The sequence below is a fragment of the Pelodiscus sinensis genome, chromosome 3, assembly GCF_049634645.1.
Source record: "Pelodiscus sinensis isolate JC-2024 chromosome 3, ASM4963464v1, whole genome shotgun sequence".
In the NCBI taxonomy this organism is placed as follows: domain Eukaryota; kingdom Metazoa; phylum Chordata; order Testudines; family Trionychidae; genus Pelodiscus; species Pelodiscus sinensis.
The window spans coordinates 154,489,478-154,515,256 of NC_134713.1; the positions used below are offsets into that span (position 1 = coordinate 154,489,478).

General features: G+C 40.1%; 1 protein-coding gene across 2 annotated transcripts in view; it reads right to left on the reverse strand.

Annotated features, from left to right (window-relative positions):
- Positions 1-8,958: 8,958 nt before the first annotated feature.
- Positions 8,959-25,779, reverse strand: part of TAF1A (TATA-box binding protein associated factor, RNA polymerase I subunit A) — a 29,413-nt gene continuing 12,592 nt past the window's right edge. Inside the window, exons 5-11 of one of the 2 annotated variants that reach the window (XM_006115590.4) lie at positions 24,417-24,615; positions 22,881-23,008; positions 21,320-21,478; positions 16,053-16,119; positions 14,180-14,303; positions 11,169-11,329; positions 8,959-9,308 (exon numbers count right to left, since the gene is read on the reverse strand). In XM_006115590.4, the coding sequence (XP_006115652.2) occupies positions 9,166-9,308; positions 11,169-11,329; positions 14,180-14,303; positions 16,053-16,119; positions 21,320-21,478; positions 22,881-23,008; positions 24,417-24,615 (981 nt within the window). In that variant the 3' untranslated portion in view covers positions 8,959-9,165. The remainder of the gene's footprint in view (positions 9,309-11,168; positions 11,330-14,179; positions 14,304-16,052; positions 16,120-21,319; positions 21,479-22,880; positions 23,009-24,416; positions 24,616-25,779) is intronic. The other variant, XM_006115591.4, reaches the window with a different exon arrangement.

Consider the following 25,779-nt stretch of genomic DNA (forward strand, 5'->3'; position numbering starts at 1 on the left):
AGGACCTATCACATAACATGCGGAAGCATTAGTAGGGAGCAAGAAAGTTCTCATATCTCAGTCTGGGACCGTTTTTATTAAGAGATGGCACCAGCAGAAATAAGACCTCTCTTTCAAAGGCCTGGTCTATACTTGGGGATAAGTTTGAATTAAGATAAACTATGCAATGTATGTAGCTGAAGTTGCATAAGTCGAAGTATTTTAACTCAAATTTTGTTGCTGTCTACACTGAGGGTACATTTAGACTATATGGCTCCGTCGACGAAGCCATGTAAAATAGTTTACTCGGCATAGTCAAAGAAGCGGGGATTTAAATAATCCCTGCTTCATTAAAATAAAAAGGGCTGCCGTGCTGTGCTGACGATCAGCTGATCACGAGACATACCGGAGCGGTCGACAAAGGCTTCCTTTGTTGACCGCGCCATGTCTAGATTGCCGTGCTGTGCCGGATCAGCTGATTGTCGGCACAGTGCAGCAGCCATTTTTATTTTAATGAAATGGGGATTATTTAAATCTCCTCTTCTTTGACTATGTCGAGTAAACTATTTTGCATGGCTCTGTCAACGGAACCATGTAGTCTAGACGTACCCTGAAGGAAGTCAAAGGGAGCACGTTCTCCCTTTGACTTCCCTTACTCCTCATAGAAACAGGACTACCAGCATCAACAGGAGCACCCTCTCAGTTCTAATTAACATGTCTTCAGTAGACTTGCTAAGTTGAACCCCGGAAGATCGACTGCGACTGCTTCAATTTTCTCTGTAGTGTAGACATAGCCAAAGAGTCCATTGAAGTTGGTAAAGCACTTTGAGCTTCTTGGGTAGAAGATGCCGGTGGAGGACAGAGTATTGTCACTACAGAGAGTTGAAATTTTTGTTATAAAAAATGTTGATGAAAAATGGCCTTTCAAACGTTAACATGTTGTAGAAGATTTCCATATATAGTTTAAGCTGCTTGGATTTTTCTTCAAAATTAAAAATTTCATTTCAAATTGAAACTATTCTTTGGGTAAATAATCTGCATTCTGGAACAAATATTTGGAGTGTGTCCAGATTAGCTTTTACAAAGGGGTTAACTTCCTCAAGTCAACTGGCAACCAAGTGACAGTCTCTTGTTGTTGTACTCCACGGACCCAATTCGTTGTCTAAATAGAACTCATACAGGGGACAGGAAACTGCAGAGTTCCCCCAAGACATGTTTTTGCAAAAGACCATACGGGGCAATTTATGCCCCGTAAAAACAGGCAGGGTTTCAGACCACCACGGATCTTGGGGAATCCACCACAGCTTCCCATGTCAAGACCTTTGGTTCTGTGCTGCCCTGACCCACTGAAGTTCTCCCACAATTGTGACAAGCTGGGATTCCTCACTGATCTCTCTACCTGCCTATGAAGGAAGAGTTCTTGGACCCTGCCGCCCTTGGGATATTTTCAACACTCTCCGCTCAGAAAACATATAGATGAGTATCATTTGCTGGAGAAGAGGCAAAATGTTTTTTGTAAAGGGCAATTGTGCCTCACCAATCTACTAGAATTCTTTGAGGGGTGACAAGAAGCATGTGGACAAGGGGGATTCAATGTACTTAGATTTTCGGAAAGCCTTTGACAAGATTCCTCACCAAAAAGCTATTAAGCAAAGAAAGGGAGCAATAAGAAAATAGAAATTATCATATTGCCTCTATAGAAACCCATGATACACCCAACACCTTGAATACTGTGTGCAGATATAGTCACCTCACCTCAAAAAAAACATACATTGGAAGTGGAAAAGGTTCAGAAAATGGCAACAAAAATGATTGGGGGTATGGAATGGCTTCTGTACGAGGAGAGATTAATAAGACTGGGACTCTTTAGCTTGAAAAAGATAATGACTAAGGGGGGATATGATTGAGGTCTGCAAAATCATGACAGGTGTGGAGAAAGTTATTAAGGAAGTGTTATTTACTTATTTTCATAACACAACAACTGGGGTCATCAAATGAACCTAACAGGCAGGAGATTTAAAACAAGCAAAAGGAAGTATTTTTTCATACAATGTACAGTTAACCTGTGGAACTCTTTGCCAGAGGTCATTGTGAAGGCCACAGCTATAATAGGGTTCAAAAAAGAACTAGGTAATGTTGGGCCCAGAAAAACAAGGCCTGGTCAACATTATGCTAAGGGAAGTTAACAAAGGCTAATTTCATAGGCCTCGGAGTATTCTTGACCAGAACCAGGAATGTGGTTCAAACAGAGGTGCACCCTCCATGCTGACTTAGGTTATAAAAGTTAGATAAGTGATAAATTACATATTTGTACCTACTGTAAGTAGAATAGCTTGCTTTGGGAACTGGTAAGTAACTCCCTGTTTCTGTTCCCCTTCACTAATCTTACCTTCCTATTTTTGCCCTTTGTGCTCAACTCCCTTGTCTCCTTGTTCCTGGTACCTGCCTTTTGTGATTGATAAGACAGTAGCTGATGCATTATGAAGCGCTTCTGCCCACAATGTATGGTTGGCGAAGATATGCATAGATATTAAAAGTTTCTAGAAAGGGGGGGTAAGTGGCTTGGGTGAAGAGCTTATGACGTGACGGAACTGTCTTCATAAGCCTACCTGTTACTAAAATCGCTGCTGGTTCTCTTTGGAGACAGACCGCTCTCTATTGTTGCGTGCACTCTTGAATAAAGAGCTTGTGATTGGACTTTGCTGGTGTTGCCTGTCTCTTTGCAGTCAGACAACGAACCGAGCCGTCTGGGCTAGAGTCCTTGACAGTAAGTTCACAGAGGATAGGTCTATTAGTCACTGCCTATCCTAGCTAATAGCCACTATGTCACTAACCTCTGTTTGCCAGAAGCTGGGAATGGGCAACAGGAGATGGTTCACTTGACAACTGCATATTCCGTTCATTCTCTCTGGGATACCTGGCATTGGCTATTTTCAGAAGACAGAATATTGGATTAGATGGACCTTTGGTCTGGCCCCGTAGGGCTGTTCTTATTTCTAGAAGAAAATACCAGATAAAATGATGCAAGGAAGAGATATTGCTATATTTTCTTCTCAGGAAATGGAGATCCTTCACACCACTTGTCAGTTGCTGGCTACATGTGTGTTTTTTCTGTGTACGGCACCAGCTCTGTACAAACAGCCAACATGGTAAACCTCGATCAAACTGCCCAAGATGACCACAAACTCAGTTCAGTGGTGTGGACGTTCAGCCAGAATTTTTACCTACAGGCATTTTATTAGTGCCCTATGCACATCACAGGTATACTTAATACATGTATGCCCATGAATGGCAGGACTTTCGATCCCACCAAGGATGGATGAAGGGTTAAGGTGAGGCATCTCACCATTTATGAATTCAGAAAAACAATCTGAGATACACAACTTATGCATTGCCTTATCTGCTGCCCACCTCCGTAACTCTCTCCTGATGCTTCAGGCAAAACATCACTATTCAGCACCTATTTTTCCCTCTTTCCCTTCTTTTCCCACTTTAAATTTTGGGGTTTCTGTGCGGCCTCTTACTCCACTCATCTGAAGCAGCGGGTTGTGCCTATGATACTATCTATATATAACGTTTATTCAGTTTCAGGCAAGACATTATTACTCATCACTTCTATCAAACCATCTGATCACTTGCTATGTGTTCTTGTCAGGGCTTGCTGGAATGTGTTGACATATTCAGTGTATTTTAGCAATGTTAGTAATACCAGTGCCAAGTTCATGTATCGGGAAAGTAAAACTGCTGTTACGCATCTGCTTTATGACAAGCCCTAACTCTTGCTCATAGCATAACTTTTGCTTATTTTGGTTCAGGCCTTAAAGTCTTGCACCAGGCCCATGCTTCAGGCTCTCTCTCTCTCTCTCTATTACAACACTCAAAAGCAACAAGATCTCTTCTAAAAGAAATTCTGCTCTCTTCTTCACCCCCTGTAAAATGCAATCCTTCCAACACCTGAGTTAAGAGCAGCTAGTGATTAGAGATGCTTCTGTTAGGAAAAACATTTATTCTGAACACCTTAGAAAACCCAAGGACAGGCAGATACAAGGATGGTTGTTGCAAAGGTGAGAGATATTACCAAAGGCAGAAGGATTGGATTCTGATTTCAATTGCATAATGTATATTCATAGAAGTAATTTGTACTTGGACTTTCAAAAAGCCTTTGCCAAGTCCCTCACGAAAGGCTTGCAAGCAAAGCAAGTGCTCTTGGGATAAGAGGAAAGGCCTTCTCATTTATCAATACTTGATTAAAAGATAGGAAAAAGTGTAGGAATAAATACAGTTTTCACAGTCAATAGAGACAGTGAGGTCCTCCAAGGATCTGCATGGAGACCTGTGCTAATATTCACAAATGATCTAGAAAAACGGGTAAACGAGAAGGAGCTAAAGTCTGTAGATGATACAAAATTACTCAGGACAGCCAAGTCCAAAGCTGTCCTAATATTAGCAAAACTATTCTCTCTTCAACATGTACATGTCACTTCTTTAGCTTAAATGAGCTTCCAGAAAATCACCCTACAACTGGAACTGAATTAGTTAACTGACCAGGTAACAGCCAGTAGTTGGAAGTGGGCTCTTTATATTTAAAATAAAAAAATCGTTTTTCAGAAATCTGGATGATGTTAGCAATGGAAAAGCTGATCCATTAAAGGATGAATGACATTGCCTTTCCTTGGAAAATCCCAGCTACCAGACAAATTTCAGATTACCTTCTAAATCATCTCCTACTATGGGCAAAGGGACTTTACTGAGAAGCTCTCACTCTGGGAGATGAGTTACAAGGAGATCTCACAAAACTGGGTGACTGGATGACAAAACAGCAGATAAAATCCCATGCTGCTAAATACAAAATTACTCAGGACAGCCAAGTCCAAAGCTGACCGATGAGTTACAAGGAGATCTCACAAAACTGGGTGACTGGATGACAAAACACCAGATGAAATCCCATGCTGCTAAATACAAAGTAATGCACATTAGAAAATGTAATCCCAACTGCACGTACAAAATGGAATCTAAATTAGCCATTCCCACTCAAGAAAGATCGTGGAAACATCATGAATAATTCTTTCAAAACATCTGCTCAAGGTGCAAAGGCAGTCAAGAAAGCTAACAATGTTAGAAAAAGGACAGATAAGACGACTATAAGTATCATAATGACTATCTAAATCCATTGTATATAAAAGGTACAAAGAAGGGCAACAACAGTGATTAGGAATATGGAACAGCTTCCCTATGAGGAAAGATAAAAAAAGATGGGGACTGTTCAGCCTGGAAAAGAGACGAATAAGGTGAGATATGATAGAGGTCTATAAAATCATAAACGGTGTGGGAAAAATGTATTTATCCTTTCCTGTAATACAGAAGTTTTGCCCACAAAAGCTCATGATTATATTAGTCTCTAAGGTGCCACAGGACTAGACATTGTTTTTATAAGAGCCAGCAGTCACCCAATTAAATTAATAGGCAGCAGTTTAAAACAAACGAAAGGACATACTTAACACATCATAGTCAACCTGTGGTACTTGTTGCCACTAGATGCCAAAAGTGTAACTAGGTTAAAAAAAAGAATTACTTAAATTCACAAAGAATAAGTCCACCAATGACTGAAGTTTCAGGGGGTAGCTAAGTTAGTCTGTACAGGATAAACTTAAAAAAAAAAACAAATGGTCTGGTAGCACTTTATAGACTAACAAAACATATAGATGGTATCATGAGCTTTTGTGGGCACAGCCTACTTCTTCAGATGACCGGACTTCTAAGTTTAGGATGTGCAGACCCAAAATAAATAGGGGAGAAGGGGTAAGGAAAAAAAAGTAAAGGGGGGGGTGCAGGAAACAAGCAGAGAGTATGAAAATATCAAAGGGAAAAACAAGTAGGCAGAACGGGCAATCTATAAGCACCTGAAGATTGGATAGTTAAAAAGAAGCAGATAAGGATCAAAAGATAGCAATAGATAGGAAGGGTACTAACAAGAATCTACACAAAGAGCTGTTTGCACCTTCATTGAATGTTAGGTTGATAATGTCCCAGTCATCCCTCATCTCAATTGAGGCCATCAGCGCAAGAATTGAACTTGTGGATGAATTGTAATTCCAACACCTCTCTGGCTACGTCTAGACTACATCCCTTTTTCGTAAAAGGGATGTAAATTAGACATATCGCAATTGCTAATGAAGCAGGGATTTAAATCTTCCCCGCTTCATTAGCATAAAAATGGCTGCCGCTTATTTTCCCCCCCACATGGAGCTTTGCTGGAACAAAGCGCCAGTCTAGATGCTGATCTTGCAAAAAATAAAGCCTTTTCCGAAAGATCCCTTATCCCTCTAGGACCGTGGTCCCCAACGCGGTGCCTGCGGGCGCCATGGCACCTGCGGGGGCATTTGTGTGTGCCCACCAAGTGCTCGGGGCTGGCCTGGCCCCGGGCACGTGGCGCATACGCGGTGCCGGAGCCAGCCCCGGGCACATGGCGCATGGTGAGCGCCGGCCCCAGGAGCGCCGCAGATTGGCCACCCGCGCTCTGGGCACACGGCGCTTGGCGGGGGGAGAGCGCCGGCCCCGGGCGCGGCTATGGGGGGGCCCCAGCCCCGGGCACACAAGTGTCCCCGCCCCCTGGCACCTGGCGGATGAATGGCCTCGCCCCCTGGCGCCCGGCAACCTCTAATGGTTGGGGACCACTGCTCTAGGAAATAAGGGATCTTTCGGAAAAGGCTTTGTTTTCCGCAAGATCAGTGTCTAGACTGGTGCTTTTTTCTGGCAAAGCTCCGTGCGGAAAAAAAGCGGCAGCCATTTTTATGCTAATGAAGCACGGAAGATTTAAATCCCCACTTCATTAGCAATTGCGATACGTCTAATTTGCATCCCTTTTCCGAAAAATGGATGCAATCTAGACGTAGCCTCAGTGTATTTGACTTGTAGAATTGATTTGTGACAAGACAGACACCTGGAGATCTTTTAAAGAGCAATTAGGTAGATTGAAGTGCTCTCCAACAGGTTTCTGTATGTTCCCTTTACGTATATCTGATTTATGTCCACTGATTCCCTCATAGGGACTGTCCAGTTTGTCCAATATATAGCAATGGGGCATTGCTGGCATTTGATGGCATAGATCAAATTACTGGATGTACAGTTGAATGATCCTCTGATTTGGTAGCTTATATTGTTGGCTCCAGTGATGAATTCACTTGCATTGATATGTGGGCAGAGTTGGCACCACGGCTAATTTCAGGGCTGGATTCCTGGATGCTTATGATGTGATTGTGTAGCATGGTTACCTGAAAATTCGTTTCAGGTTGGAGGGTTGTCTGTAAGCGAGAATAGGACTTTCCCCAAAGGCCTCTGAGAGCGAGGGATCATTTTCCAAGATCCCCAAGCTGATCAGACATCAGGGTCTACACAAACTTTTTTTATATTCTAAAAAGATTTAAGCTTTTTTTCTTAAGTTTGGCCTAAAATCAAATGCTATTTTTTCTTTTCTTTAATAATTACTGGACTAAAGGGGTTTCTCTCAGCTCTTTCTTAATCTTTGCCGCCACCTTCCCTAAGACAATTACTAGCCAAAAGGATTATAGAAAACTCCTTGTCTTCCAATGGCTCATATTCACCAATTAGTTCCTGTTGAGCCAAAGAAAGACAAAGCCATCCTGATGTGCAAGACTCCAAAAAGGAAGCACACAACATAAAATGAACAACTCTAAATAACTACTGCGTGAAAGGTAATTGCATGAGTTTTATTTTAATACAAGCAATGCATGGATCTGTTAAAAACACCTTTACCAAGTTCATAACCATGTTATATCATGGATGATTTCACATAATTTGTGACCCCATGATACTAACACTTGGATTCTAAGAAGGAGGGGGTTTCATGTTCAGTCTTGTTCATGAACAGGACTAGGGATGTTAGATATCGATTAAAATCTTAGCAGTTACACGATAATTCGATAGTCTCTGGTGGCAAGGCCAGCAGCCGGATATAAAGGCAGCTGCGCAGGGTAGCAGGTGGGAGCCTGTCCACGAGGGGAGCCACTCGGAGTAATGCTTACCGGGTAACCAGTTACCCATTCACATCCCTTGTTTCGTAGGATCCAATTTTTAATCAGTAAATGTTTGTAAAAGTCATACACACAAATGGATGAAAAAATATTTCCACAGATGATGTAATAATGGGTAGTAATAATGAATGAAAAAATATTTCCATAGATGTTTCCACAGATGTTTCCACAGAAACTTATAGATGGGCAAAGAAAGAAAAATGTTACTTGAAAACCTATTTGCTTTTTGGATACTTACTTAGTATATTTTGACCATTTGTATTTTCATGGTAATAAAGCTTCAACTTTTAAAATCTGTGTCTACCGTAATTAAATAGTCTGTCTGACTTGCCTCATATTGTCTGACACGCCACCTCAAAACTTCCTGCAACTGTGATAATGTAAATAAATAAAAATGGAGAAAATGCTTAAAGATAGATATTAGCTGGTGAAGTTATAAAAATTTAAAGAACAAAAATGTCCAACCCTAACCATAAACTACTTAGTTAAGCCCAGGCACTCCACACACTTTTTTCCCCGAGTAATTGATTCCATGGATTTCTCAGTACAGAAGATAATCCCTAGATGGTGTCAACTAGCAACATGTCTTGTTTACTTGTTTAAGTATTTTTCAGTCTGCCTTTCTTGCAACAAAGCAAGTGAGAGGGTGGAAAGTTCCCATACAGGAACAAGTGACTTGAAATCTCTAGCTGCAGCCAAATATTAACTATTTTATATCATGGTCTATTTGACTGGATTTGAAACATGACCTTACTTGCTCCCATTTAAAGCAATGTCAAAATAGGAGCAGGATATGTCCCAACAACAGTAAACAATAGGTACACGGCTCCACAATTACTAAATAACTTCCATGTATGGTCCTGAAGTGTCAGCTCTGCTTATTAAATCTCACACAAACAAATATGGAATAAATATTAAAGAAAACAGATTCCCTTACTAATGGATTTACTTCCCTTTTATTATAAATAAGAATACAAATCAAAGATTGCAATCAGCAATATGCTGAGTCCAGCACTGAGCTGACAATCCACTTTCACCGTTCTTAGTAGCAAGAACCTGGAAAAAAAGCCGCATAGAAATGCTGGGAAAATAATTTAGCAGTTTTTATAAGTGGTCCTTAAAGTCCTCTCAAACATCAAAGGTGGATGCAGGAATCCAAAACACCAGATGCTCTTAAATGAGAAGAGCTGTGTTTCTTCACAAATTTCTTCATTGTCTGAAACCTTCCTTTCTTGGCTTTGTGGCCTTGGTGTGAAACATATCTGAAGTATTTGCAATCTAAAACAAAAATGAAATGACAGTATAAGCCACACTGTGATACAAACTGAAGAACACAAAATTTAAAGAAAAATTTCTAATAGAAGTCACTAGTACAAGATGTCTGTGCATAAGGTATACTACCACTACCAAATAAGCAGTTATAATATTTAGACCAAGAAAGTCTCCCCCACACATTCTCAGAGACAGTGGCAAGTGAGTGTAGGTAACTGTACATGTCATTGTTTTTTTTCTGGCAAGTATAATTTTGTAACGTCCTTCAGATCTATTAGAACGTACGAGCACAAAGAGTTCATTTAGCCCAGAAAGTAATTATATATACACACAAGTCCTAACATTAGCAAAACTATTCTCTCTTCAACATGTACATGTCACTTCTTTAGCTTAAATGAGCTTCCAGAAAATCACCCTACAACTGGAACTGAATTAGTTAACTGACCAGGTAACAGCCAGTAGTTGGAAGTGGGCTCTTTATATTTAAAATAAAAAAATCGTTTTTCAGAAATCTGGAAGATGTTAGCAATGGAAAAGCTGATCCATTAAAGGATGAATGACATTGCCTTTCCTTGGAAAATCCCAGCTACCAGACAAATTTCAGATTACCTTCTAAATCATCTCCTACGATGGGCAAAGGGACTTTACTGAGAAGCTCTCACTCTGGGGTGCAATGAAGAAGGTGGGGTGCTGCTCCCATGGCATTGTGTATCCCTCCTTAGGAATCCATAGAAGGTCCTCTACACCAGACTTCCATGGTGAGAGTGCGTTGTAGGCACAAGGGACCAGCCATTTTCCATTAGTCATCCTCCTTCAGATAGCATGGATTTTCCTGGAACTCTGATTAAGAGCTTATTCTGCTGGCAACTCCTCACAGCCACATGAGGACTCTGCCCCTCTGGAATACAGGCCTATTTGTAGGAACGATGGGGAGAAGTGGGCCTTGAACTGTAAGAACCTAGGATTAGTGAAGCAAACTAGAGTGGTGCTCTGATGAGCCACATGTGATTCACCCAAAGAGAGCTCCACTCCATTTCACCTCCATCTCCCTATTTCAATGCCACTTCTCCCACATGTGCCCCATGAACTGCCATCAAGCTATCCACCTCACACAGCTCTGCTTGCCTTGGTCCAACAGACAGTGGACTGATGCATTACAGCATCAAGACTTATAAATCAAATCATTCTCTTTATAAGCAAGTTTGGATGCACAACATTTAAGCAAAAAAAAAAAAATCACTAAAGGCATATCTTATATTCAAGCACTAAGTTTATTGAATCATGACATGATAGTATCTCTCAAGCCTCCACATCTTTCTATACTGGAGATCTTACTGATAACCTAATGGTTACCACATATCTGTTCTGAGAGTCAACCACCCAGCTAAACTAAAGACAGTTTTAGGCACACCACACTCAGAGGCTTAGTTTCCTTGGTTTCCTTATCTATTGAGATAAGAATAGTTAGTTAGTAGTGAATAGTGCCTCCAACATCTATTAACAGCCAGCACTCACTCAGGAAGCAGCTTCCACACAGTATTTCTGGAATGACCACTTCAGGTGTACTAAGCCTAATGTGCCACCTGCAACTATTTTTTCCTTGTATTCCTAATCTCCTAATTTTATTCTGTTTATTAGTTCATTCTTCTTTTGACTGCCAAGGATTCAACAAGGGGAAGGTACACTACACCTCAATGGCAAATACCAAACATTTTAGAGCCTTTCTTGTATTCACTCTTGCAGAATCAAGCCAACCTCTTTCTTGAAATCTTGGGGTTCAAAACACACACCAGACACATCCTCTGCCATTAAAGCTTGAACTAGCCAATATATCTGTTCTACAGAGCAAAGATGATTTAAAATTACCTTTTCCCAACAAGATTCCAGCCACGAATGCTTTTTCACAAGCAAGACTTTCATTTTCCTGCCAATTTATTTTAGCCAAATGGTGACTAAAGTGGAAGGCTGGCCACCAGTCCTTTCTGGAGTTCCACTCCTCCATGATCCAGTAAAGATGTTTGCTAGAGCTGGAAAGAGTTTGCAGGTAACAGCTGGAAATTACCAAAGCATTGGTCTGAGTGCTGCACATTTTGCACATTTCATAACAGGGACCTGGAAAGTGTGTGTGATACTCAGTCCACCAGACATTTGACAGCCCTGCCGTGCTCACTACAGGTTGAACCTCTCTTGTCTGAGATTCTTTGGTCTGGCAACATATGGCAGGGCCACGGCTGTTGCTGGACCAGAGAGCTGGGTGGCCACGGGCTGGCCACAACAGCCCTGGAGCAGCGGAACCACGGCAGCCCTGGCAGCCCCAGGAAGCAGAGCCTCGGCATCTCTGGGGCAGAGAAGTGATGGCAGAGCCCTGGTGGCCCTGGGGAGCAAAGTTCCAACACCCTGAGCCCTAGCGGCCCTGGATCCGGGAAGTCGCAGCAGCCAGGGACAACAAAGTCCAGCAGCCCCGGTGACCCTGGGGAGCGGTGCCCCGGCAGCCCCTGAGCCACAGCAGCTCCGGCACTCTAGAGCTGTGACAGTCCCCGTGCCTGAGAGCCATGGCAGCGGAGCCAAGGCATCCCAGAATAGCAGAATTCCAGCACCCTTAGGCTCTGGAGCCACAGTAGCCACACCACCCTGGAGAGCAGCAGAGCTGTGGCAGTGGGGACTGGCGGGTGGAGTCAGGAGGTGGTAGCCCGGGGCAGGGGAACTCCTCTAGGTCTGCTGACCGACCCAGGGAGAGTCCAGAATTCCACCAGTCAGGTCCCAAGGGTGCCAGACCAGTGAGGTCCAATCCATACCATTTTTTCCCTGAATAGCACTGCCAGCTGAAAAGCAGGAGTTACACTACCGAATGCAGTGCCATCTCATTTAAAGTCTACATTCTGGCACTAATTAGGGTTTGAAATAAGAACTAAATTTTATACAGAAAAAGGCTTATGTGCTAGGTTAGTACAATGATTACATTAGCAAGAAATCGGATAGTAAAATTGTTTCCATTTAAAGGGGCCTGTAAATCTGAAGTGACACCAGGGATGTGTCCCAGGTGCTGCACTGAGAAAATCATCTTAAAATTAGCCATTTAAGAGACTGACAAACTGGCTGTTTTATGGAGGTAACTGTTCAATAAAAGTGAGAAGTCATCCCAGTTCATTTGGATATACTCTGGTGTTGACTCACAGAACACAAGATTGCAGATAAGGCTGGCCTTCTGAACAGATTTCACTAAACAGAAACACCACCAAGATATCCCTGGTTTAGTAAGTCAAATTCTCATCCTAACCCACAGTGAAAATATCTTAATTGAAAAGCCATGAGACTAGCAACAGTGGTTGATATTTATATAAAGGCTGCATCACATCACTGAATGTTGGCCTACATGCTTTTCAAGCAGGGGCAGCCCGTCCATATAGACGAAATAGGCAGTCACCTAGGGTGCCAAGTTAAATGGGGCGCCAAATGGTGGTGCAATATTGTTGAGGGGTCTGGAGGTGAGGGTGCCAATTGCACGGTTCACTAGGGCACCAGTTGCTGGCAGCTAGTCTAGGGCCGCTCTTGTTTTCACACACTTTTACTCAATACCAGATCTATGTGTAAAAAAGCATTACATTACAAGGTATTTTACATAAGATATAATCCTGGTCCCACAGAGCTTAATATTTGAGAAAGTATTTTAAGCGGAGCTAGAAACAACCTGGAGCACCTTTTACATACAAAACATACATACTATGTTAAAGGGCACCACTGATACACATAGCTAGCAATTATGAATGGGTCAGGTGCAGTTTGCCTTTCAGGGAGTAGAGAAGCCTCCAGGATCACACCTCTGAACACCTTCATTCAGCAGTTTTCCGACATCTACTCATCACTATAAACATCTAACCAGGGTGAGCTACTTGTAGATGGTTTCTTTTGGAGTTCCAGTTAACCCCATTCAGTGCTGGCCAGAGACTATATCAATTCCTGGTGGCTCAGGAGCTCACTACTCACGCAATGGTCACCTTTTTAAAATAAAATCATAGAACCATAGAACTGGAAGAGACCTCAGAAGGTCATCAAGTCTAGCCCCCTGCTCTAGGCAGGACCAATCCCAACTAAATCAACCCGGCCAGGGCTTTGTCAAGCCGAGACTTAAACACTCTAAGGATGGAGACTCCACTACTTCCCTAGGTAACCCATTTCAGTGCTTCACTACCCTCCCAGTGAAATAGTTTTTCCTAATATCCAACCCGGACCTCTCCCACCACAACTTAAGACCATAGCTCCTTGTTCTGCCATCTGCCACTACTGAGAACAGCCTCTCTCCATCCTCTTTGGAACCTCCTTTCAGGAAGTTGAAGGCTGCTATCAAATCCCCCCTCACTCTTCGCTTCTGCAGACTAAACAGACCCAAGTCCCTCAGCCTCTCCTCATAAGTCATATGCTCCAGCCCCCTAATCATTTTGGTTGCCCTCCCTGGACCCTCTCCAATGCATCCACATCCTTTTTGTAGTGGGGGGCCCAGAACTGGACACAATACTCCAGATGTGGCCTCACCAAAGCCGAATAAAGGGTAATAATGACATCTCTCGATCTTGTAGTATTCTAACAGTAGCAGACCAAACACTGTAGTATTACCACTGAAAGAAGCAGTGGTTGGGACTACGGAGTGCCATGGACATTTTATTAAAAGGGCACTCTGCTGGCTGGGCACTGACAGTAAACAACTACCGGACTCGCGAGTTTACTCTTCTGTTCAGTAAAGAACAAGCCTGTGAAAGGATACAAGAGAACCATTTTCTTGCTATCAAAGTGCACCTGCACATATCCTAGTTTCCATAGACACTGACACACTGTAATGTTTAATTCCCTTAGTGTGGCAATGGCAGCTGTACCATACTTACTTTTCCAGGATCTGTTTAATCTGTTTTGCTAAACAGCTCCAAGCTTTTACATGCTCCTTCCACCCAGCAAAATCCAGGACTGTGAAAATAACCTGCAGCCCCAGTCTATGTTTTTTTCTTTTTTCTGGAATTAAAACAGGTCAAGTTAATGAACAATCCTGCATTCATTCATAAAACAAGCAGCAACGAGATCTAGTTTTCCCCTTCATTCTGCTGGTCACGATGATGCCCTCTTTGTGATTTTAAACCAGAGTATATCTAGAATCCAGGACAGCTGTTCAGTTTTTGGAGGATAGCTTGTAGTAGAACAGCGCTCTGTCTTTGTAATCCTGCTCAATGACTACTGATTGCAAGAGCAATCATCTAGAAGAACCAAGTTCACTCATACTTAAACTGACTGTCTTACAACATGACTGCTGCCTCTGGTCAGCAAATCCTGAGAGCCCAAAAATGATGCTCCTGACTAATCCCCTTCCTGCAGATTGAATACACTGTTTCTGGTTTGTTCCAAGTTTCCACAAGCCAGAAGATTTAAAAAAAAAAAAAAAACCTGACTCACTCACAAATCCCCTCAGAGTTAGCCCACAGATCTCCATGCTATTCCAACAAGGCAACATTTACTATTGTTTATTATATATGATACTTTTCTCTTATAGTCAAACCTGTTTTATAAATCTAGGTCTTAAATTTCACTTGTGGCATGTCAGAAGACTAATCTATCAAGGAATCTATGTTTGTTCCTCATGTGCAATGACTCACAACTCTATACGGTAAAATACAATAATGAACAAATCTTACACACACACACACACACACACTCTCTTAGAAGTGCCAATCTTTCCACTCAGACATACACACTGAGCACTAATCCTGGTTTCAAAAGCCAAGGAGAATTTTGGGTATTGAACGTCAATAGAACCAGAAGTTCACTTTATAGGCTTACTTCTGCTTGCTGTGCCACACCCCCTGCAAAGAGCAGTATATTCTCATTGCCATGTGTCCTACTTTCTTTAATTTAAGTGCTGGATAGGGTGCTTAGAACTATATGGGATCAGGAGTTTAATGCTCACTTGAACCAGAAAGGATCTATGTATTTATCTTGTTCCCAGTCTTGATAAAGCAGGCACCTCACTGGAAATAATATGCTAGCCAAGTCTGGATTTTTAAAACAAGACTGAGTTATCAGAGCAGAAAAAAGTATCTGAAAAATTGTGCTTATATCATATGTGCACTTGTAACACAAAAGATACTACAACCTCCCAGGGAACATTTTCAGAAAGACAAGTGAGGTGGGGGACAGGGAAGAAATGATCTTGGAATTAAAGAACCTTCATCACATTGCATACAAGTTAGTTACAATATACAATTCAGAGGATCAATTCAAGAGAAGAGTCTGACTTATATTGCAAGTGACAAGCAGATCGAGATGGGGGCTATGCCAATTCTGGAGATTATTTTCAGATACGGTCCATTTGGAAGAGATGAGAGTTTTGGTTTTGGATCTAATGAATAATAGGTACTGAGTTCAGGGAGAGTGCTGTACATCAATCCTCTCTGAAAAAAAGTCAGAGGCTTCATTAAGATAACACATTGAGCACACGAACATTGAGGAACCAAAATAACTAATCAATATTGAGATCTTGGCTGTGTTGCCTACAGACTCTGCCACTCTGTACAATTTTATTTAGACAAGCATTTATTTGCAGGGGCTTGTAACTATCTGTCAATGACTGTCTTCTAGACTCCTGTCTTCCTTACACCATACTTTTTTAATACATTAAAACTATTTTAAACAAGAAGCAGCCAACAGACATTCTATGAAACATGTAATCAGAATAACTTAAAGAAAAAGAACAAGTATTCACAGACTTACTTGATTTTTGAAGCATGGCATTATATTCTAACATTAATTCATGAGAAGGAACAAGCTCATGCAAAATCTGGAAAAAAATATTTCTGTTATAGAATCTTAACCAATTTGGTGCTTTAATTCTGTCATATAGAACAACTCAAACAATTAATACTAGACTGCAGTTTTAAGACACTTTGTTTGATTGGGAGATGCAGTATCTTGGTGGCAGGCAATTCACTGAGGCATTGTGCCCAATGGAGGCATAATGTATCAGGAGCTGCCTGAGGCCGCATCCAAAACATCCTTTAGCAAAGTGCTGTGTGGACTCTTCTTGAATGGACCCAATTTCATTGGCTGGTGGTGCACTAGTTCTGGACCATGGTCCCCTTTTCTCTCACTTTTATGCAGATGAATAAAAGGGAAGGCAGGTACAAGGCACACACCATGCCCCTCTGTAGTGAATTCTGTGTATATACATGTACAAGGTTTGTAAACTAGCACCAGCTGTGGTATTAGAAACTCCAAACAGTGAGTGCCTTGTGCCTGCCTTCCCTTTTATTCATCTGCATAGAAGTAGGCACAACTTAGTTCACAGTGTTCATTTACATCCCTCTTTTACATTAATTTCACTCTTTCCCCAGGATTTCCTTAGTATACTAGCTCTGCACAGTCTTTTCCATTATTGCTAACCCAGCCAGATGTTCCACAAGATTCTTTATTAGCCAGTGACAATAAGCCCTTCCCCCCACCTCCAATAATACAAGGAGTGGAACCAATCAGGAATCATAAAAGAATAGAGAGAAAAGCAAAATGTTTTATTTTAATAAATGGAGTAAACTAGGACCAGAAAAGGAATGCAACAGCCTGAGAGAACTAGATTATTTAACCATTTATCCAGATGGTGAGCTTTAAAAAGCATTTCTTGTACTTTTCTGATATTTGATAGACTACTGAAAAATGCATTATTTAGTAGAAAGTGCAGCATATGGAAATATATCAAGGACTTGAAGTACAGTGATAAACAGTATTCCCCGCATTAGGTACTTTTAGCCAATACTATATCATCTTAGTAACTCAAACACATGGTGAACAAAAATAACCTTCAAAATGTGTAACAAAAACTAGACAGTGGCCATTCTTAATTGAGACATTCTGGACAAGTAACTTCATCCTACTGAGCTCTTTACTTTACCTAGCTATAAAAGCATCTGTAAATAATTTCCCTCACAGAGGTATTGTGATCACTAGACCACACAGCCTCATAGTTAAATGACAGACTGGGAAAAGACACCAGGTGTCATAGAATCATAGGGATGGAAGAGACCTCAGGAGGTCATCGAGTTAAGCCCCCTGCCCAAAGCAGGACCAACCCCAACTAAATCATCCCAGACAGGGCTTTGTCAAATCGGGACTTAAAAACCTCTAGGGATGGAGATTCCACCACCTCCCTAGGTAATCCATTCCAGTACTTCACCACCCCCCTAGTGAAATAGCTTTTCCTAATATCCAACCTAGACTTCCCTCACTGTAACTTGAGACCATTGCTCCTTGTTCTACCATCTGTCACTACTGAGAACAGCATCTCTTCAGCCCCTTTGGAACCTCCCTTCAGTTAGTTAAAGGCTGCTATCAAATCCCCCCTCACTCTTCTGCAGACTAAATAAGACCAAATCCCTCAGCCTCTCCTCATAGGTCATGTGCTCCAGCCCCTAATCATTTTGGTTACCCTCCGCTGGACCCTCTCCTATGCGTCCACATTCTTTCTTTAGTGGGGGCCCCAGAATTGGATGCAATACTCCAGATGTGGCCTCACCAGCATCAAATAAAGTAGAATAATCACTTACCTAAATCTGCTGGAAATGCTCCTCCCAATGTACCCTAATATGCCATTAGGTTTCTACTCCCTAATCAGTCAATGACTATGGACCCTGGGATAAGTCACTTAATCTGAGTGAATTTATGGAGTTTTTCTACTATTTACAATGGGGTCAGAATTGTATACTCTGTGCTTATTTTGTCCATCTCAAAAGATTAAGATATTGGCTTTTAAAAAACATTAAACCCCACGATTTATAATGTTAGGCATGTACCTTATAAATACTATGTTTTTCCCACTGCATAAACATTTATAGGACTCTTAAAGTGCTCTTCCCATTTTCAAACAATATAGCTACGTCTACACTGGCACCCTTTTCCGGAAATGCTTAAAACGGAACAGTTTTCCGTTATAAGTATTTCCAGAAAAAGCACGTCTACGTTGGAAGGATGCTTTTCTGGAAAAGCATCCGTGCCAATGTAGACGCGCTTTTCCGCAAAAACGCCCCGATCGTCATTTTCGCGATTGGGGCTTTTTTGCGGAAAACACTACTGTGCTGTCTACACTGGCCCTTTTCCGGAACAGTTTTCCGGAAAAGGACTTTTGCCCGAACTGGAGCAGCATAGTTTTTCCGGAAAAACATTGACAATTTTACAGTAGATCGTCAGTGCTTTTCCAGAAATTCAAGGGGCCAGTGTAGACAGCTGGCAAGTTATTCCGGAAAAGCAGCTGATTTTCCGGAATAAGTGGCCAGTGTAGACACAGCCTATAAGTAATAATATACACAAGATTGGCTTTACAATATTACAAGTTAACACTGAACGGGAAGAGAGCTTTCTTAATTACCATACAGTTAATAAGTTTTTACTTTAGAAAAATTGTGACAAAAAGTGATAAAATTCATCGTTGTGTTCTACCACAGGATATCTAAATGTAATTTTTTGCTTTGAGTCTAATTTATAGTAAGAGATTAATTTGCAGAACTATTGTTTAGTTCATCCCAAAATCCTGGGTGAGATGAAAGTTATAATACTGGAAATATGGAATTTTGTAAAATGCAGGAATATTTGGTGACTCTACATTTGAGTTAAAAAACTTAGGAAGCAATGTTAGAACATGCACAGTAAAGTGTTTTGGTGCCACCATGTGGCTAAAAAGATTATAAACATGGTAAGCAAAAAAACCTACTACAGTTTGGGAAGCCAAGGCAAATCAATTCAGAATTACCCAAAGGGAGCTAAATTAGCTTAGTATGGAGAGGAGTATAACTACCAATAACCATCAAGAATAGGAAGTTTTACTCTAGCTTAGTTCTATGGTTCACAGAAAATGTCTGAAAATCCAACTGAAATCTCTGTGCAGAAACAAAGCAAACACCATTTTTTCTTTAGTAAATTAAATTTAAAGATAAAAGTAGAACAATTTGTTGTATGCAAGTCTATTTAAAGCTACATCAACATCTTTTCTGAACTAACAAGAAACCATTAACATATAAAATTGAAAATCAGTCCCACAAATGATCAAGACTGAACTGAGAGATCTGAATTTAGACATGTGTGAAAGACAGACAGCAGATGTTAATTTGCTCTGCACTCTTATCAATCCCAAGTTTGAATCTTCATGTTGATGTCCTGTCACTAACATAAGCATCCCACTTCCTTTATGATCAGTTTACCTCAGATGGCAAAATATAACTTACCAAAATGACTGGATAAATTCTACTTTGCAGCCACAGCATGCACACACTATACATAGGAATAGAACAAGCTAGCCAAGAATCCTCATGTGCTGCAGGCTACAATATGAAACTTACTGAGTTATCTGCATGATTCATTGAACACAATCAAATAGAACAAGACAGAAATTAAACAAGTGGATGATGCTTAAAAACCAGAAGATTTCAGAGATTAAGATTATGATTCCGCAAATCCCTTACACTCATATATAGGTAAGCACCTGCTTAGGTGTTTTGCTGCATCAGGGACATGTTTTATACTGCAGCTGAAGATACAATTCCTAACTTGAGCAGTTATACACATGCTAGCTTTGAATGAGCTAGCTAGCACACTAAAAATTGCAGTGTAGCTGCCCTAGCACGAACAGCAATTTATGCTAGCTAACTGAGAATAATCACATCCAGAATCCAGATATGTACTCGGGCAGTTAATCTGAGCTGCATGCATGTTGCCACAGCTACAGGATCAAAGCTAGAGTACATACGTCTCCCTGAGCTGGAAATTATACCACCAGCCACAGTGTACACATCTCCACTGTGTGAGACTCTGAAAAGGATAGAGACAAAGGGAAAAGAATGGGTACATATTTAATATATTGTGCTCAGTATTTCCCATCAACCCTTCTTGTCTGTCTGCATACAGATACCTATTTTTCACCCTCAAATGCCTTGCAAACACAGACACAATGCCCCTGCCTCCTTTTTTGACAACCTTTGTTAAATTACAAGACAGATCAATGTTAGTGATAGAGAATTTCTTTCTCCAACAGCTCTCTGTGCTCACAAAAGGAATGCGAAGGGTTAACTGGTAAGCCTCATCCTCAAATGGTGAGGCTTACCAGTTAAGGTTAACCAATGGGGCTGGAGCAGCTCCTCGTCTGTAGCAAATAGGGAGCTGCTCCAGCCACGCAGGAGGCTTACCGCACACCGGTGTACTCAAACCAGGACACCAAAGCACCCTTCGCCTGTGGGGCATCCTGGCCCGCAGCAGACAGAGGCTGCTCCAGCATCCCAGCTGGTGCAGCCCCTGCCTGAGGTGGGGGAGGAAGGGGTTCTAGCACTACTCAATCCCCGCCCCCCTTAATCAGTTAACTGGTTAAACAATATTTTAACTGGTTAGCCAATTAAATGGGATTTTACATCCTTAGTTTAAAATGACAGGTACTCTACTATTCAGAAATAATTTGAATAGTTAATCTCAGAGAAACATTTATGATATTGTCATACGGTAAACACAAATACTCCTAAAAAAGGAGAAATAGTGGGAGAAATTCTCAATCCACCATACGGCTTACTTAAGTGCCCAAATGCTTTTTACGGAAAAAGCAGAAAAACAGAAAAAGCAGACCATAACTATAACACAGATTAAATGCAACAACATCATCTCCTACCCTGGAATAGAATGATCCAGAAGTTTCCTGATATTTCAGTTAAACACAAATATAACTTACGGGGCCATAGAATGAGATACCAAATAAAATATCAAGGAGGAAACATTTAAGAATTGTTTTTCCAAACATTTGCACCATTTTCTATGTGGTATCAGAAGACTTGCAATAGTCTGAGGATAGAATTTGGTTTCTCTTCTGTCCAAATATGTTAAAAATTTTGGACAAAATCTGTAACTGCTGATAAAGCAGAAATAGACTTTTGAAAATCTATTTTTCAATTTAATTAATTTATATTCTGTAAAACTAGTCATAAAAACAATATATCAAAATAGTCGAAATCTTATACCTTGAGCACAGCTATCCGTGTCTTCTTTGATTCACCCTGTCTTTTTAGGAACTGATACAAATAAACATGAGCATTGGGATTGGAAGGAAACTTCGAATTGTAAGCATACTCGCTTAACACCTGCCGGACTTCATCATAATCCTCATAGAATTCCAATAGCTGTGAAGAAGAAAATGTAAGCACACTGTTAGAGCCTGATAGCGTAACAGAGATCAGAAATATCACAACTAGTTTTAGATGGTCACAAACTATACTGTGATGATAATCCTGTAAATCACTTACTACTAAGATGGAAAGGAGCCTTTTGCTACACAATCCATTTTAGTGTTTCTGAGAGGTCTTTGTTTGACAACCCTGAAGAATTAAATCCTCTACAGATCAGACAGGAGTAACTGCACAACCAGATTCCTCATACTTTCCCTACCCCCTACAACCTGTAATAATGTTCTCCAACTTTAACTTGGAGGGATCCTCTCTAAACACAAATGTTAGCTCTCCCAGTGACCAGTTCTATCCTTGATCTCTGTGTGCTACTGAAAACAGATTCTGATCTGCATCCTGCTGGAGTCAAAGAAAATAATCCCTTAATTTCAATAGGCATTGGACTGCAAGTAACAAGAATAAGGAAAAATGGGGTGAAGCTTTTCTGTAATAGTGTGAGGCAAAAGATTCTTGATATATATATATATATGTGCACAGGACAGTAAGCCCAGCAATACTAGATGCCTCTGGATTAGTAATGAATAATGCTAATAGATTTCAATTTAAATCTAATGTGTCTTAATAATACTGCTCTAATATGTAATTCGCTTTCCACTATATATGAAAATGTTCATACCTAAAAGTCATTAAATACAGGGAAAATACATTAAACATTTATATAGTAAATACTTGCTGTCACAGTATTTCTTTTTAGTGAACAAGATTCTCCATGACAGTGGTCAATTTAATAAGATAGCATAGCAAATCCCAGGAGAAGGTAAAATCCTGAAAGGCTTGCTAGCATCAAAGAAAACCAAGTGCCATTAGCAGTGCAAGAATAATTAAACTGTTTTAAAGTTATTTTAAGTTTAATTCAATTTTAAAAGTTAGTTGATTTAGCAGTTATAATCAGAAAATCAAATTGTGAGATTCCATATTTGTTTTGTGACTTCAGGATCCAACTATAATCATCTTATAATTAAAAGAGGATTCCATTTGTACAACAAATACAATCTGATATCTGAACAATCAAGCCATGCTCTAATACTGGCACCATCACAAGTAACAAAAACATCTCCAGTTTACCCAGTGATTATACTAGTAGACTCCTGCTTGTATTCTCATAATTATGATGGTCTTGCAAGAATAAAAGCTTCCTTTCATCAGGATTGTAAGCAGATGTGACATGAAAACATTACATATATTGTTTTAAAAGGCAGCATTTCAGAAAATCACTTTCCTAACTATACCTTAACTGCAAGTAATCAAACATCAGAAAATATTTCACTTTGATCAAACCACTCTGTTTAAGATAAGACAAATGAGCATTTGAGTAATATTTGCAAAGAAGTGTCCTTACCTCCACATAACACTTTACAAAAGGGTCCCATACGCCAGGTATTTTAATTATCTCCTTGAAATTTACCGCTGCCTGCCGAAAGAAACTGTGCATTTCCTGTTCAACAAACTGTGCAAGATCATCATCATCTGCCAAAAGATTTTTTTTAAATGTACATAAGTGGTAGTCTCACAAAGTTAGGATTCAAGCCATGGTGGCCTTTACAGAAAAAAAAGCCAACACTTTTAATCCAACTTCAAAGACAGCATCTTAACCTAAGAGAATAAAGCTCAGTGCAAGCTAAAAAATGAGGACAAATGAATAGATGTTAAGTAACAGTTAACTGACTTGTCGAGTAGTCGATGGAATTTCCATCTTTTACACACACGCACACGTTTTGGAATATATTCAAGGGTAGTCAGAGTTTTGGGTAAGTGACTTTTTAATATCTAGCCATAAAAATCTAAAATAAATGGTATTGTTTCTCTTGGGTATGTCTACACAAGGCTTAACTCGAAATAAGTTATGCAAATTGAGCTACATCAATTGCATAGCTTATTTCAAAATTGGGAGTGTCTACAAAGCACTTATTTTGAAATAGAGCACTCTTCCTCCAACTTCCCTTACTTCTCGTACAATGAGGGTTACAGGAGTCAGAGTACGAAGTCCTTCAGCTTGAAAGTATTTAGACATTAATTCAAAAGAACTACCTGCGGTGTAGACATGGACTAAGTTATTCTGAAATAACACTAGTTATTTCAAAATAATGTTGCTATGTAGACATACCCTTGTGCAGAAAATATTTTATGGTAGTACTTATAATTTTCATTCAAATAAAACTCTCAGTTCCTGACCCTAAGAGGAATAAAGGATTCAAATAACATTTTTAAGTGATCAGGATCCTGTGCTGGGGATTTTCATCTACCTTTATTTTATCTTGATTTATAATAAATATGCCTTCTTGTAGAAGTTTCACAGCACACAGATACAACAAATGACTTTTTAAACAAACGTCAAACAATATTCCAGTGTTACTTTCCACCTCCTCCCACAATTATATGGCATGAAAAACATGAGAAAGAAATTACATAGTTAAGGGTTTCTTGTTGAGAACAAGGGCCCCTTCTTCATTTAAATGTGAGGACTGTTACTTCCTATATCTCAGCTGATCTCCACTCCCACAGTGGTAACATCAAGATGATTTCTCAGGAAACCAAGGCACTTACCACTATAAACCCAGCCTCAATCAGATCAAGTTTATCATGAAGTAAGCAGAAAATTCCACCCAGATGTTTAGATTTTTCTTACTGAGAAGGTAGCCAGGAGCTTGTTCTCCGCTAAGAACAATTCTTTTGGAGGAGACTTTGCATATCCAATTAATTAAAGCTTTTAAAAAAATAAAATAAAATGTATGCATCAGAACTTTATAAGCTCTCTGTGCTGTAAGTGATCAGACTGAATGCAAGCTTTTACCACCAATGTTTCCTCCTTGAAGGATCATCAGCAAACCATGGTGACTTGTGAGAATGACAGAGCTAAACAGCTCCTGGTACTCACCAAGCTCTAACATGGCTTTTCTCTTTTCAGACCAGTTATAGTAGTCCAGCAATCCTTTATAAGCCTGAATGAGTTTCATTTCTTTATCATGAGCAGCTGTTTGTTCTCCATACCTCCAGCCTTCTGCCAGGGACAGGTTCCGGTAGGCATCATCAATCAGTCCATTACACAACAGATGAAAGACGTGTTCTAAACAGACCTACAATGATTTACATGATTTATAATATTGAATTTTATGTCATACATATCACACTGTCCAAAGAGCACACTGCAATTTTACCTCCTACCATACACCTGCAAAAAAAGAGCCACATTAGTAGCATTAATATAACACAGTGTAAATACATGTTAATTAGAACTGTGACTGAATTGGAATATTCCAATTAGAAGTTGTTTTGCATAGATTTTTTAATTCAAATGATGTGTCTGTACAAAGTGTTGGAGATAAATACAGTATTAGGAAAAGGAGACATGTATTTTACTCTCTCTAAGGAAGTGTAGACATTGCTGGGACGCTAAATCATTTTTTGCGTCAGTCTTCACCATAGAAGATGATGTTGGGGAGACACATAATTCAGACCGGGTCTTTTGTGGTAATAAAGATGAGGTACTATCCGCAAAGGAGATGTCAGAAGAAGTAGTGCTAATACAGTTTATAAAGCAATAAGTCACCAATCCAGATGGCATACATCCAACACTCTGAAGGAGCTTAAGAATGAAGTGGCTGAGCTGCTAGCAAAAATATGAAATCCCTCACTTAAAGCAGCCACTATTCCAGATATGTTGGTATGTTTTTGTTATGTTCCAGATACGTTGATATATTAGCTTGATATGTTTTTGTTAATAAATTTGTTTAAAACTTCCTAATTTACACTGTTAAAGTAAGGCAATGTTGGAAAGATACAGACACACACATGCGTGCATGTACTGACAATGTTTAGTTCACAAAATAAGCCAAAGCACTAAACTGTTCTTACTACAATACCCTGATGTTCCTCTACTGGTTACTTTTTTCTGTCCTCTCATCCCAATCTTAACTCTGAAATTTACCCAGAAAACTTGAGTTAATTTTTGCACTGATCTTCACCCATTTTTTAATTTCTGTAATGAACTTTAAATTTTCCCAGAAATTTACCAAACAAAATAAAAGACTGAAAATGCAGGACACTGCAAGTGCTATAATTTTAAAAATATATATATAGGTTTTTAAGGAATGGTGGCAATCTGATACACAGTACAAGTAAACCTTGCATCTGTAACTGAAAAATTGGTTTAAAACGACAACTAAAACTAGAACAAAGAAAACATCTGTAAAAATCACAATATGATGGGGCCTAATCAGCACAGATTCAAAAAAGGAAAA